The sequence below is a fragment of the Brassica oleracea genome, chromosome C9 (genome assembly GCF_000695525.1).
Source record: "Brassica oleracea var. oleracea cultivar TO1000 chromosome C9, BOL, whole genome shotgun sequence".
NCBI classification, from domain to species: Eukaryota; Viridiplantae; Streptophyta; class Magnoliopsida; order Brassicales; family Brassicaceae; genus Brassica; species Brassica oleracea.
This window is the reverse complement of record NC_027756.1, coordinates 15,340,055-15,352,478: the sequence shown is the minus strand read 5'-3', so window position 1 is coordinate 15,352,478 and position 12,424 is coordinate 15,340,055. Positions and strand designations below refer to the sequence as shown.

The following is a 12,424-nucleotide window of genomic DNA, read 5'->3' as shown; positions in this document are numbered from 1 at the left end:
TGTTACTCATCTGACATCTCTAATGTGTAACTGCAACTACATGTGCAGGCTTTGCGATTTGAACTTGGCTCGGGCCTATACTTCACGTCCCTCCCATATTCAGCACATTGTGACTCCTTACATACTAGAACCAAAGAATAGAGATGTGATACAAAAATTACAAAGACAGCAAGGATGCAATGCAAGAACAGAGATATGATAACAACATTCTCTCGACAACACTAAGTCACTAAGCAAGTAAGCAGTGCTCAGAGTCTCCGAGAGTATACCTCAAGGCTCAAGTCCAGTATCAACACAAACTTACAAAACGTTAGATACTAAAAGATAATACCTCAAGTCAAAGTCCCTTCTCCTTTATCCTCTTCTTCTTTCTCCTCTTCCTTCTTCTCAACAGACTCATCATCTAAGAAGAAAACAATTTTCTTTTCAATGAAACATATCAAAAAAATTAAAAAATCATTGTAAAACAGATTCGATAAACACAGAAGAAGAAACCCTAAATCCTAGATAGATCGATCAAAAATAGATGAATCAAAGAAGAAACAAACCTAGAATGATTTTCTATACAAACCCATAAGAAAAAAATCACTGATTTTCAAAAAACAAATTGAACAAATCGAAGATTTTCGAAGACGCTAGAGGGAAAGAGATGATTTCCGATGAAACAAGGATTCTCCATAACCCTAATCGCCATTGATACAGGTTGAAGTTACGTTAGAGAAAGGAGTAAAGCGAAAAAAAAATTAGGGTAAAACCATTTAAGTGTTTTTTTTTCTCTAGTGGGTTTATTTTTTCCTTCTGTTTTTAATTTTTTTAATTTTAATATTAAATCAACTACGAAATATTTTATTTATTGGTTTTTAATTAAAGAAATTGAATAATTTAAGGGTATAATGGTACTAAAATTAATCTAAATCCTCTTTCCCTAAATAATCTTCTAAAGATCTTATTGGGACAAATCTAAGTTCAAAGTGTACATTTTTTCCAATTTTCCCTAAATTTTATTAATAAATTGAAATCTGATACAAAACGGCGGTTTAGGGGATACAACTCTAGTTTTTATATCAAAGGTTGCCACACAATTGTATATTTTTTTCCCATTTTTAACGATTAAAAGCCTGTTAGGTAATAACAATATCAAGTCTGTTCATGTTTATTTATGCTCGTTAATTGTATTGTACCAAATATCTACCTTCGAGCGTCTCCAGAAAAACTCAATAACTTCAAATATAATTTTTTTTTGATTTTCAAAAAAGAGCTTCAAAACTTTAAATTTAGAGTTTTAAGGAGTGAATTCACTACTCAAAACTCTAAATTTGAATTTTCATATTTTATTTGCATTTTAGTCATATAATTAATTATACATTACATTTATGATTCTTAAGTATTTCCTCATTTATCATTTTAATCTTTAAAACTTTTGTATATCAGAGATATTTCAAATTTAATTTTATAACTTCAAATTTTACACATAAAATAAATAAAAAATTAAAATAAGATTTAATTTTAAGACTAAAATTAAACAACAAGAATGTTACAAAAGAAACTTAATAAAAAACATTTTAAAAAGATGCATGAAAACACAATTATTACGAAATATTACAACAACACTAGTAGTCTTGTAAATTTCCTCCGGAACCTCTAGAATATTGTCCAAACAAGTTTTGTGTAACCGAAGATCGAGAATTACGGAAATGATTTTATGGAATAATTTGGTATTTTGCTTGTATTAATATTTAATTATTTATTTATATTTTATAATTTTATATTTTAGTGTAAGATTTTATTATTTAATATTACTGTAATATTTTTACATATGTGCTAATTACTTATAATTTTTTTATGGATTTATATTAATTATGACGAATATAAAGACCACAGTGTAAATTACAAATAATTTTGAAATTATATTTGAAGTTTTTCTTTGGAGAAGAACACCTTGAAACTTCAAAATAGAATTTTGGGAATTCTAAAATACAGAGTTTTTTGGAGATGCTCTTATTTCCGATTAGGATATCCACAACATTGGGATGATATCTTCAGTTATGACATTAGGCTAGGCTAACCTGGAGTCATTCTTTTTAAAAATTAATTTTAGTGATAGTTTTTAAAATTGCCACAAGTTATTGAGGAACAACTTTTATAATCTTCTGGTTCTAGGACTAGAACATGTTAATTTTTTTAAAAAAAAATTTAAATTTGTTTATGTGTTGACGTTAAAGGTTTTCTTTGTATGAAGAATTTTGTAGCACATAAAATGAACTATAAACCAAGCATTGGTAGTTTAGTGGTATTTTTTTGGAGTTTTGTGTGTATCTATATCAGTTCTGGATTCGATTATCTCTGTAAACTAAATTATCGCTATTTGGTGTTTGAGTTTTGGTTCATGTGGTTAACATGGTGAACTTTAACAGACGATTAGTCTACGCTCTGGTATTAATTGAAAGGTATTCTAAATTTGGGCAAGACAATGTGATATACTTTCGAGTGTCCATTACGTAACACTAAGTGTATTTTTTCTCGGAGCCTACCGGATTAGCCGATAAAGTTTATAAAAAAATCAATTGAACTATTTCTTGGATTCGTTGATAAGTAAAATGTTCTGCTTTTGTAGTTAGTTAATACGTACTACTTAACAAACAATATTTACCTTCGTAATTAGTTATTTATCTGGAGTTAATGATTTACAGAAAGAATGAGAAACGATTACTGCACATAGATATGACTGGAATGTGATAAGCTATCGATATTCAATTTTTCCTCTTTAATGCGTGTCGGCTATGTCAAAATGACATCGCACTTAAGTATATTTTGAAAACTTTAATGCTTTAACATTGATGTATTTTGTTTTTTTTTTCAAAGATAGTTATGGTTGTTTTTCCCATGAATACCAATTTTCTTAAGAAAATGTCTTATAATAGTTTTTCTTTTACATATATTTTCATCAGTTATGAGATACTTTCGAATTTTAATCATCCTACAAATGCAGTCTTATTAACGCTGTGATGAACGAATCTAACTATTAGCAATTGGAAACTTGGAAACACGGCAACAACTTCATATATAACTACATAACAGTTTTCTATTGTACTGTACCTATCAGACAATTTTGCGTGCATCCATATTAAAAGATAGATAGTCTTAGTTACCATATTCTTTAACTACTATTTGTGTTATACTCAAGTGTGATAGTTTTTTGAAATATGTTTAATAGTTATATAAATATATTTAGTTAAACAATATAGAATGATATTAATAAAAAATCAGTTTATCAAAGAATGATAATTGAGCTCTCTAACTTTATTTCTCTCCAACTTCTCTCTAAGAAAAGAAACCCCTTCCGTAGATCTCCTTGCTCCGGCGACTGCCGCGTCCTCCGGCGACTGCCGCGTCCTCCGTGCAGTCGTGCGGTCGTCGGAGCCCCCTGCTCTCGTGTCTCCCCGTTCCTCCTTGTGTATCTCTGTGGTCTCGGGGAGGGTTAGTTAGACAAGGTCCTCCTCCCGGTTCAGATCCGGTGCTCCCAGCGTAGATCTAGAGGGGTTCGGTGTTGTGGGAGGCGCCAGAGGACGGCGCTGTCTCATCGTGCCGCTCTCTTCCTCTTGCTTGGAGCTTCAGTCCGGTTAGGGTTTTTTCTCAGATCTCGTCTAGCTCTCTCAGGATTGGTGGCGCATGGGTCGTCGGTGGCCCTCTCCAAGTGCTCTCTCATCTCTCAGGGTGGCATGTGACTGATGGTGGGTACGGCGTCTTGTTGGAGCTCCGGCTTTGAGCTTTGTGCTCCGGCCATCAAACTCTGGCTTTGTTTTCCATTGGTGGTCTCCAGTGGGTTGCGTGGGGGCTCCGTAGGTTGGGCTCCAAGCTCGCCTCACGGTGGTTCTGGTGGTAGCGCACTGCGGTTCGCTTTGGCTTCCGCTTTAAAGCTATGAGTTACCGGCGATGTGGCGCTCATCTCCCCTCTCTGTTCTCCATTTGCTTCGTGTAGGTACTCTTGCTCACTTACAGTTGTAGTAGGTAGTTTGGATTTGTTCAGGATGGCAATTGGGTCTCGGGTTACGAACTCACCAGATTGCGCCACTCCAGAGGTTGTGTAACTCTCCAGTCCGATTGTTCTATATAGACTCTTGGTTAAATGGGTGTATACGGTCCCGGTTGACGGACTTGAAGGCGGCAATCTTCGAGAACGTCTTCTGAACGACGGCATAGCTGGTTTGTGTCACTGCCTCGTCCGCTAGTGGTGGTGAGCATCGGGTTGGTAAGTGTATCCGTGCTCGAGATTCTCTGGATTAGCTTTGCTTGGTGGGTCATTAGGAAGCTGTAGGCATCGTGCAATCAAGGTTTGAGGGCACCGTGCACTCAAGGTTTGAGGGCACCTTTCTCTCGGGCTCACGGCAACCGTCAACTTTCCTCCTTTGCCCCGGTCCCTTGGTCAGAGCTCGCCTCATTGTTCTCCGGTACTTTGGATGCTCCTGCTCTCCTCTCTCGGGCTTTAGGGCTTGTATGTATGCTTGTGTTTAGTTTCATTATTGTACTTCTGCTACTAGTTCTCTTTTGTAATCTCTGTCAAAAACAGAAAACTTGGTAATATAATTTTAACATTTTACCCAAAAAAAAAGAATGATAATTGAGATGTTCGACATGACCAAAATTAATTGATTTATTTTTAAATTGGATATTCTTGCATACAAATATTATATATGTTTTAGTTATTTTTTTTGATAAAAAAGAAATAACTAAAACATATAATTAATGTTTTAGTTAATTCCCACACATTTTATGAAAATTTATCCAATTATTGTTAAATTATAAAGTTAATCGTATATGATTTGCCGTAGAAAAATTTCATAGGATAGACCTAAAAAACATTTTTGTCACAAATATAGATCTTAAAAATAAAAATGACCAAAATAGACTTAAATATTTTATCAAAAGAAGTAAATATACACTTATACTCCTAGGGTTAATTAATCTAGACATTAGGGTTTAGTGTTAAGGGGTGGGGTTTAGGGTTTAGGGTTTAAGGCTTAGGGTTTATAATTTAGGGTTTAGGGTTTAGAGTTGAGGAGTGGAGTTTTGAGGATAGGATTTCAAATTTTAAAAATTAAAAAAAAAAAAAAATTCAAAATAAAAAATGTTATTTAGGTCATTTTAGTTTTTGGGGTCTATTTTTGTGACAAAAACTTAAAAATGTCTATTGAGAGAATTGCCCTTTGTCATTTATTTATAAAATTTGATTTGATAAAACAATACTAATAAAAAAATCAAAAGTAAAACTTCTAGCATTAAACATCATATGTTATGTTGGAATTCCTAGTTATGTTAACATTCTCATAGTTAACAATGTTTTCGAAATGGATATAAAGCTGTGTAATACAAAATGATGTTTTAGAAGTAACTAATTTACTAAAATTATAGAAATGTATTTGAAATGTAAAACAATATATAAAAGAAAATTTTATCAAATAGTTAAGTGAGTCTCGAGTATGAGTTGATTACACTGAGAGACACTTTTTGACTTTCTATTACACCTATAGACACTTCTTACATGTGACACACTTTGTTATGGGCCAACAACAGATTGTGAACAATTTTGCCCTTAATGGAAATGACACATGTGGATGGGTGATTTGTGGACTAGTGATGTGTGGTTGAGTGATTTGTGGACGGGTGATGTGTGGATGAGTAATGTGTAATGTGTGGATATGTGATGTTAATGTGTTTATATTAAATAACGTGGACATTAACCTGATTTTCCATAACTTTTGGTAAATATAGGGACACCAACTAATAAACATTGGTATACTATAAAACTTCAATCAAGAAGAGAAAAAAATGATATTGTGAGTATGAGCGGAGAGAAAAATTGAAAAAGCGTTTACTTTTTGTCGGAGAGTAATAGATCTTGCATGTTAGAGATTTCTGATCTAAGGAATTTGCGCTTTGTCATGATGTGGATGGATCTAATTTTGATTAGAGTTGAATTTAGATCTCGAGATGATGAATGAAATCGAAAGAATATTGTCCATATCCACAACTAGTTTATAATTCTGTTAATATGTTCATGTTCACAACTAATTTATAATTCTGCAATCCACGCTTTGGTGTCCACGTCCACATTTTGTTTACACATTAATATATATATAATATATATATGAACATGAATATTAAAAGATTTAGAATTTTATATATAGTTTATTATGACAATTATTTTTGTTTAATATATTTTAGAACTTAAGATAAAAGTAAATTAATACGTAAAGTAGAATAAGAAAAATAATAAAATAAAATTAGAAGAGGAGAGAGATTCTCTTTAGTTTAGGGTCATAAGAGTCTTTTTGACAAAAAAAAGTGTGTCTCAAGTGATAAGTGTCTTCTAGTGTAATTTAAATGTGAGAAAGTGTCTCTAGATGTGAAAAATTCCTCGAGTATCCTCCTACTTTTGGGATGAAAAAATTAATTTAAATTAATTTATATATTACTTAATTATATATATATATATATATATTTTTTTTTTGTCATCAACTTAAACAGACTCAAACTGACTCTGTAAACCAAATGGGAAGCTCTGCATCCATATGAACGACGTAGGACGGTTGATTTTTTGCATTGCGTGCTAGTCTGTCCGCCTTTATATTTTGGGTTCGTTGTACATGAATGATCGCTGAGCTGATGAAATTTTCTTTCAGAATTTTATATCTTCCAAATAACTTGCAAAATCTAGTAATTATTCTGGTTTCGAAACCGTCTTCACCAATTGAGAACAATCCGTTGTAAATGTGACATGAGACTGACGTAGATTTTTCATACATTCCATTGCTCAAGGTAATGTTTCCATCTTTGCATGAAGAGTAGAGAGATTAGCCCTGATAATTTCCCACCCACCCCCAATCAAAGCATGGTAAAGTACTATAACAACCTGAAGAAAATATTACTTAATTATATAAATAGTAACTTTTAAGAATTTAAATGATTACAAGATTTTTTATTTCGAACTAAAAATATTTCGTAATGATCTTGATTTTTTGAAAGCTAATGATTGATTTCTTGTGTACATAAAAACAAGTTAATAATCACAGTTAAAATAAATTATTTAAATAATATATAGATTATTTTTTATATATTTGTTTTTTTTTAATTCTGAGTAAGATTTATTACTAGTTCCAAAAGGAAAGCCAAAATCTCACAAGTTCAACACAAAGATAGGAACAAAACCATAAACAAAACCAAAAGGGAAAACAAGCATACAGCTCCACCTGAACGCACCAAAATCATCCAAAGCATTGTTCCATCTGCTTCCTCTACAAAACGATCAAACACCTTGTTGATCCTCCTCAAACATTTCCTTCATCCATCGGGGACTAACCTGTGCTACGTAGGACTGGTATTTCTTCTCTCTCGTTACATTTCTTGCAATAGCATGAGCATATCTTACTTTAGAATTAACGACCTGCACGTCCCATTCCTGAATTAAATCCAAAGCCTTCCGCAGTTCTACTCCTTCATATCTAAAGGCTGGCCATGCTCTCGGTTTAGTGACAGCCCCCCCCATAAATCTCCAAACTCCATTTCAAAGAGCACACTTCCAATATGATGGCTATGCATTGATTCAATCACCCATAACCAGGCATAGAACTTAGCCTCCACAAAGGATCCTATTTAAGCAAAAGCCCTTCTACTATGGATAAGAGTATCACCCCGATGATTCCTCACAATCCAAGCAGCTCCGAGAATCCGTTTCTGTTTAAACCATTGTACCCCCACATTACATTTTAAAGTACCATCCGTTGGCGCCTGCCACTTCCTCTGAACTCGTTCTTCTTGTGCATCTTTCGCCATATCCTCCGTCGCACATTTTTATATATTTGTTTAATTTAATGATATATCAAATAGTAGTTTGTCTTAAAATAATTTATTTATACCATTTTTATAAACAAAAATCGAATCTATGATTTTATTATGCTAGTATTATCGGTCAAAACCTAAATAAAAAATTCAGAACATAACCTGAGTTACACAACATAAGCCTAAGCAAAAACATTAATTTTAAATAGAAAGTTAATGTCTACCGTATTTTAATAATTTTGCATTGTCTTTTCGTAGCTCAACCTCCAAGGGACTCTACATAAAATCCCAGAAAACAGAGCGCTCATCCGTTCTTCAAATACTTTTTTTTAAAAAGAATTAAATCTTCAAAGAGTTTAGTTGGGTAGCTGGTCCCGCTGATTTTTCTTGGAGTTCACTTGAATCCTGCGATCAACTTGATAGATCTACCAAATAGCACACAACAGTTTGATCTCTGTGTCTATATAATGAAGAGATTCACGGTCTGCTGCTTCTCAAATCCAATTCACAAGAACAAAAATCACAATCCAGACAAGGTTTGTCTTATCCTTTACACACAAAGGTTGAATATTTGTGTCTTTTCATCAAAATTTTCTCTGACCCATATGCTAACTTGTTCTGGGTCTGATTCTGTTCTGTTAGAAGCTAAGAAACAGCATGGAGATTTCAAGAAACGACAATGGAGAGGTTAGGGTTGCAAGGGTTTGATTGTCTTTTCGATATGTTCCTTTCTTCATAGACAAGTCTTGTTCACCTTTTTCACACTCTTTCTTGAAATCTAAGCTAAACGTTTGATTGGATCTTTCTCTGTTTAATCATGTCTCTACCAGCATGCAAAACAGAACAACAACAACAATGTAACACCAGTCATCGGTTCTGATCGTACCAATGTTATTGTGAACCATGACTTCTCTTTGGGGACGCATTCATGGCATCCAAATTGCTGCGAGGCCTCTGTTGTCACCGCAGATTCTGGTATCCCTCACGGTGTATTAGACCCGTCAAAGTATGGCAGCTATGTAGTTGTCAAGAACAGGAAAGAAACTTGGCAAGGCTTAGAGCAAGACATAACAAGCAGAGTGAAACCTTGTTCTCTCTATAAAGTTTCTGCAACTGTTGCCGTCTCTGGTCCTGTTCAAGGATTGGAGGAGATTATAGCCACTCTGAAGCTCGAAAACCAACAATCGCCAACAAACTATCAGTTCATCGCAAAGTAAATGCTTTTTTACATTTATAATTTTGTCTAATATTCACAAAAGAAGAACATTTTTGTTTATTTTTGAATATTGCAGAACTTGTGTATTCAAGGAGAAGTGGGTGAGACTAGAAGGCATGTTCTCGTTACCAAGCGTACCAGAAAGAATTGTTTTCTATTTGGAAGGTCCTTCACCAGGGATTGATCTCTTAATACAGTCTGTTACCATTCACCTTGATAGCGAGCCTGAGGTATATAACTAATCATATCAATGATTATTTGTTTGCCTTAACTCTTACCTATTTGATTTTCTTTTAAAGCGGGAACGACTTGAAGGCGTTACAGTGGAAGATGAGAATCTTGTAGTGAACCCAAACTTTGAAGATGGACTAAATAACTGGTCTGGGAGAAGCTGCAAGATTGTGTGTCATGACTCCATGGCTGATGGAAAGATAATTCCACAATCTGGAAAAGCTTTCGCTGCAGCTACAGAACGCACACAGAACTGGAACGGTATTCAACAAGAGATTACTGGAAAAGTTGAGAGGAAACGTGTATATGAAGCAACCGCGGTTGTTCGTATATATGGAAACAATGTGACAAGTGCTACTGTGCAAGCTACTCTATGGGTCCAGAATCCAAATCAACGTGACCAATACATTGGCATTGCCAAGTTAGTCTTCTTCTAATAGTTCAGATCAAGAATCATTGTAAAATGTTAAAGTGGATCTTTATTTTTGTTTTTTTTTTATAAAGTGTGCAAGCAACAGACAAGGAGTGGATACAGTGTAAAGGGAAGTTCCTCCTCAATGGTTCTGCATCACGAGTAGTCATTTACATTGAAGGTCCGCCTCCAGGAACCGATATTCTCCTCAACAGCTTAACCGTAAAGCACGCTGAGAAAATTCCTCCTTCACCGCGCCCACCCATTGAGGTTAGTCCAGAGATTCACTTCACATTTTAACCACAGTTTATATGTGAGGTTATAACCTCACATATAAGTTTATAACCTCACATATTATGTAATCATGAGGTTATAAGCTGAAGTGGATTTAATCAAGGCTTATAATCTATAATCTGATGATCGAGTTGATTCCATGATTATAAGTTCATTTCCAAACATATTTTACATTTCTAAATAATGAACAATTTTGTATTGGAGACTTTAGTTTTATTTTTTATTTTATTTGTTTTGTTATAGAATCCTGCATTTGGGGTAAACATACTCACCAATAGCCAGTTAACTGATGGTACAACCAACGGGTGGTTCCCATTAGGGAACTGCACGCTAAGCGTTGCAGAAGGCTCCCCTCGAATCCTTCCTCCAATGGCAAGGGACTCGCTTGGACCACACGAGCCTCTAAGTGGCCGCTACGTGCTCGTGACTAACCGAACACAAACATGGATGGGCCCTGCTCAAATGATCACTGACAAACTTAAACTGTTCTTGACATACCAAATATCTGTTTGGGTTAAACTCGGTTCCGGCATTAATAGTCCGCAGAATGTTAACGTCGCACTTGGTATTGATAGCCAATGGGTAAACGGTGGACAAGTCGAGATCAACGACGATAAATGGCATGAGATTGGTGGTTCTTTCCGAGTTGAGAAGCAGCCATCTAAGGCTTTGGTTTATATTCAAGGCCCTTCTTCTGGCGTTGATCTCATGGTCGCTGGCTTGCAGATTTTCCCGGTTGACCGGCTCGCCAGAATCAAGCATTTGAGAAGACAATCTGACAAGGTATATACACAAAACACTCTGCTTCGATAAGCTTTTATATCAAATGAGACTTTATAGTAATTTTCTTGATATACAGATCCGTAGAAGCGACGTTATCCTCAAATTCTCTGGTGTTGATGCTAGCAAACTGTCTGGAGCTACGGTTAAAGTTAGACAGACGAGGAACAGCTTCCCTGTGGGAACTTGCATCAGCAGATCAAGTATAGATAACGAAGATTTCGTCGATTTTTTCTTGAAAAACTTTAACTGGGCGGTGTTCGGCAACGAGCTGAAATGGTACTGGACGGAGCCAGAACAAGGGAAGCTTAATTACCAAGACGCGGACGATATGCTCAACTTGTGCAGTAGTAACAACATAGAAACCAGAGGACATTGTATCTTTTGGGAGGTCCAAGCAACTGTTCAGCAGTGGATACAAAAGATGAACCAAACCGACTTAAACACGGCGGTCCAAAACCGCTTAACCAGTCTTTTAAACCGTTACAAGGGGAAATTCAAACATTATGATGTGAACAACGAGATGTTACACGGATCATTCTACCAAGACAAGCTAGGCAAAGACATAAGAGTCAACATGTTCAAAACCGCACACCAACTAGACCCATCTGCGACATTGTTCGTAAATGATTACCACATAGAAGACGGATGTGATCCAAAATCCTGCCCGGAAAAGTACATTGAGCATATTCTTGACCTGCAAGAAAAGGGTGCACCGGTCGGAGGAATTGGGATTCAAGGCCATATCGATAGTCCAGTGGGTCCAATTGTTTGTTCAGCTCTAGACAGACTAGGAATCCTTGGTTTACCGATATGGTTCACGGAGTTAGATGTCTCCTCCATTAATGAGCACATCAGGGGAGATGATTTGGAGGTAATGATGTGGGAAGCTTTTGGACATCCTGCGGTTGAAGGCATCATGTTATGGGGATTTTGGGAGCTGTTCATGAGCAGAGACAACTCTCACTTGGTGAATGCAGAAGGTGATGTTAATGAAGCTGGCAAAAGGCTTTTAGCTGTGAAGAAAGATTGGCTCTCGCATGCTAATGGACATATTGATCAAAACGGTGCGTTTGCATTTAGAGGGTACCATGGAAATTATGCTGTTGAAGTGATTACTAGTTCATCTCAAAAGGTTCTTAAAACGTTTGTTGTCGAAAAAGGAGATTCGGCTCAGGTTATTACTGTGGATCTTCAAGGTTTGTGATTATTTTGTGTGATGCATGTGTGTTTATTAGTGTGACTATCTAATTTCAAATATTCTCAAGCTTTGGTGTTTGTATATCGTGTGAATAAAAACTTTATATCAAAAGTATTTTTTGATATGGTGGTTTGCTTCATTTTTGGAATTTGAAAACATACAAGTGAAATGACACTGGAAAAATAGAAAAACACATGTTTTTAAGCTAAACAAAATTCAACCTTAATTTTTAAAGTTAAAATTAGTTTATAATATTTATATTTTAATAAAATAATCACTAACATATATAAAGATAAGTTTGGCATGATTCATGGATCTCTTCATCTCAAGATATAAAGCCTTTCTGCCTCATCAGAGAGGATGCTTTAGACCTCAGAGTCTCCGATCTTCTCACCTCAGACTTGCTATGGAATATAAGGCGAATAGAAGAATTACTTCCTGAGATGGCCTTGCA

At 35.2% G+C, this 12,424-nt stretch overlaps 1 protein-coding gene across 2 annotated transcripts; it reads left to right on the top strand.

Moving 5' to 3' along the window:
• Nucleotides 1-8,176: 8,176 nt before the first annotated feature.
• LOC106317522 (endo-1,4-beta-xylanase A) lies at nucleotides 8,177-12,051 on the top strand. 2 transcript variants are annotated; one of them, XM_013755328.1, is made up of 8 exons: nucleotides 8,177-8,372; nucleotides 8,479-8,523; nucleotides 8,667-9,049; nucleotides 9,129-9,282; nucleotides 9,352-9,704; nucleotides 9,788-9,965; nucleotides 10,233-10,772; nucleotides 10,849-12,051. In XM_013755328.1, the coding sequence occupies exons 1-8, from the start codon at nucleotides 8,304-8,306 to the stop codon at nucleotides 11,974-11,976; spliced, it is 2,850 nt and encodes a 949-aa protein (XP_013610782.1). In that variant the 5' UTR covers nucleotides 8,177-8,303; the 3' UTR covers nucleotides 11,977-12,051. The 2 variants fall into 2 exon arrangements, with proteins under 2 accessions (XP_013610782.1, XP_013610784.1); XM_013755330.1 differs by having other exon boundaries at nucleotides 8,351-8,398.
• Nucleotides 12,052-12,424: the final 373 nt, after the last annotated feature.

Coding starts and splice junctions, on each gene's coding strand:
- LOC106317522 (XM_013755328.1), top strand. CDS start 8,304: ATGAAGAGATTCACGGTCTGCTGCTTCTCAAATCCAATTCACAAGAAC. Junction 9,283..9,351: donor ACCTTGATAGCGAGCCTGAG/GTATATAACTAA, acceptor TTTCTTTTAAAG/CGGGAACGACTTGAAGGCGT. Junction 10,773..10,848: donor TGAGAAGACAATCTGACAAG/GTATATACACAA, acceptor CTTGATATACAG/ATCCGTAGAAGCGACGTTAT.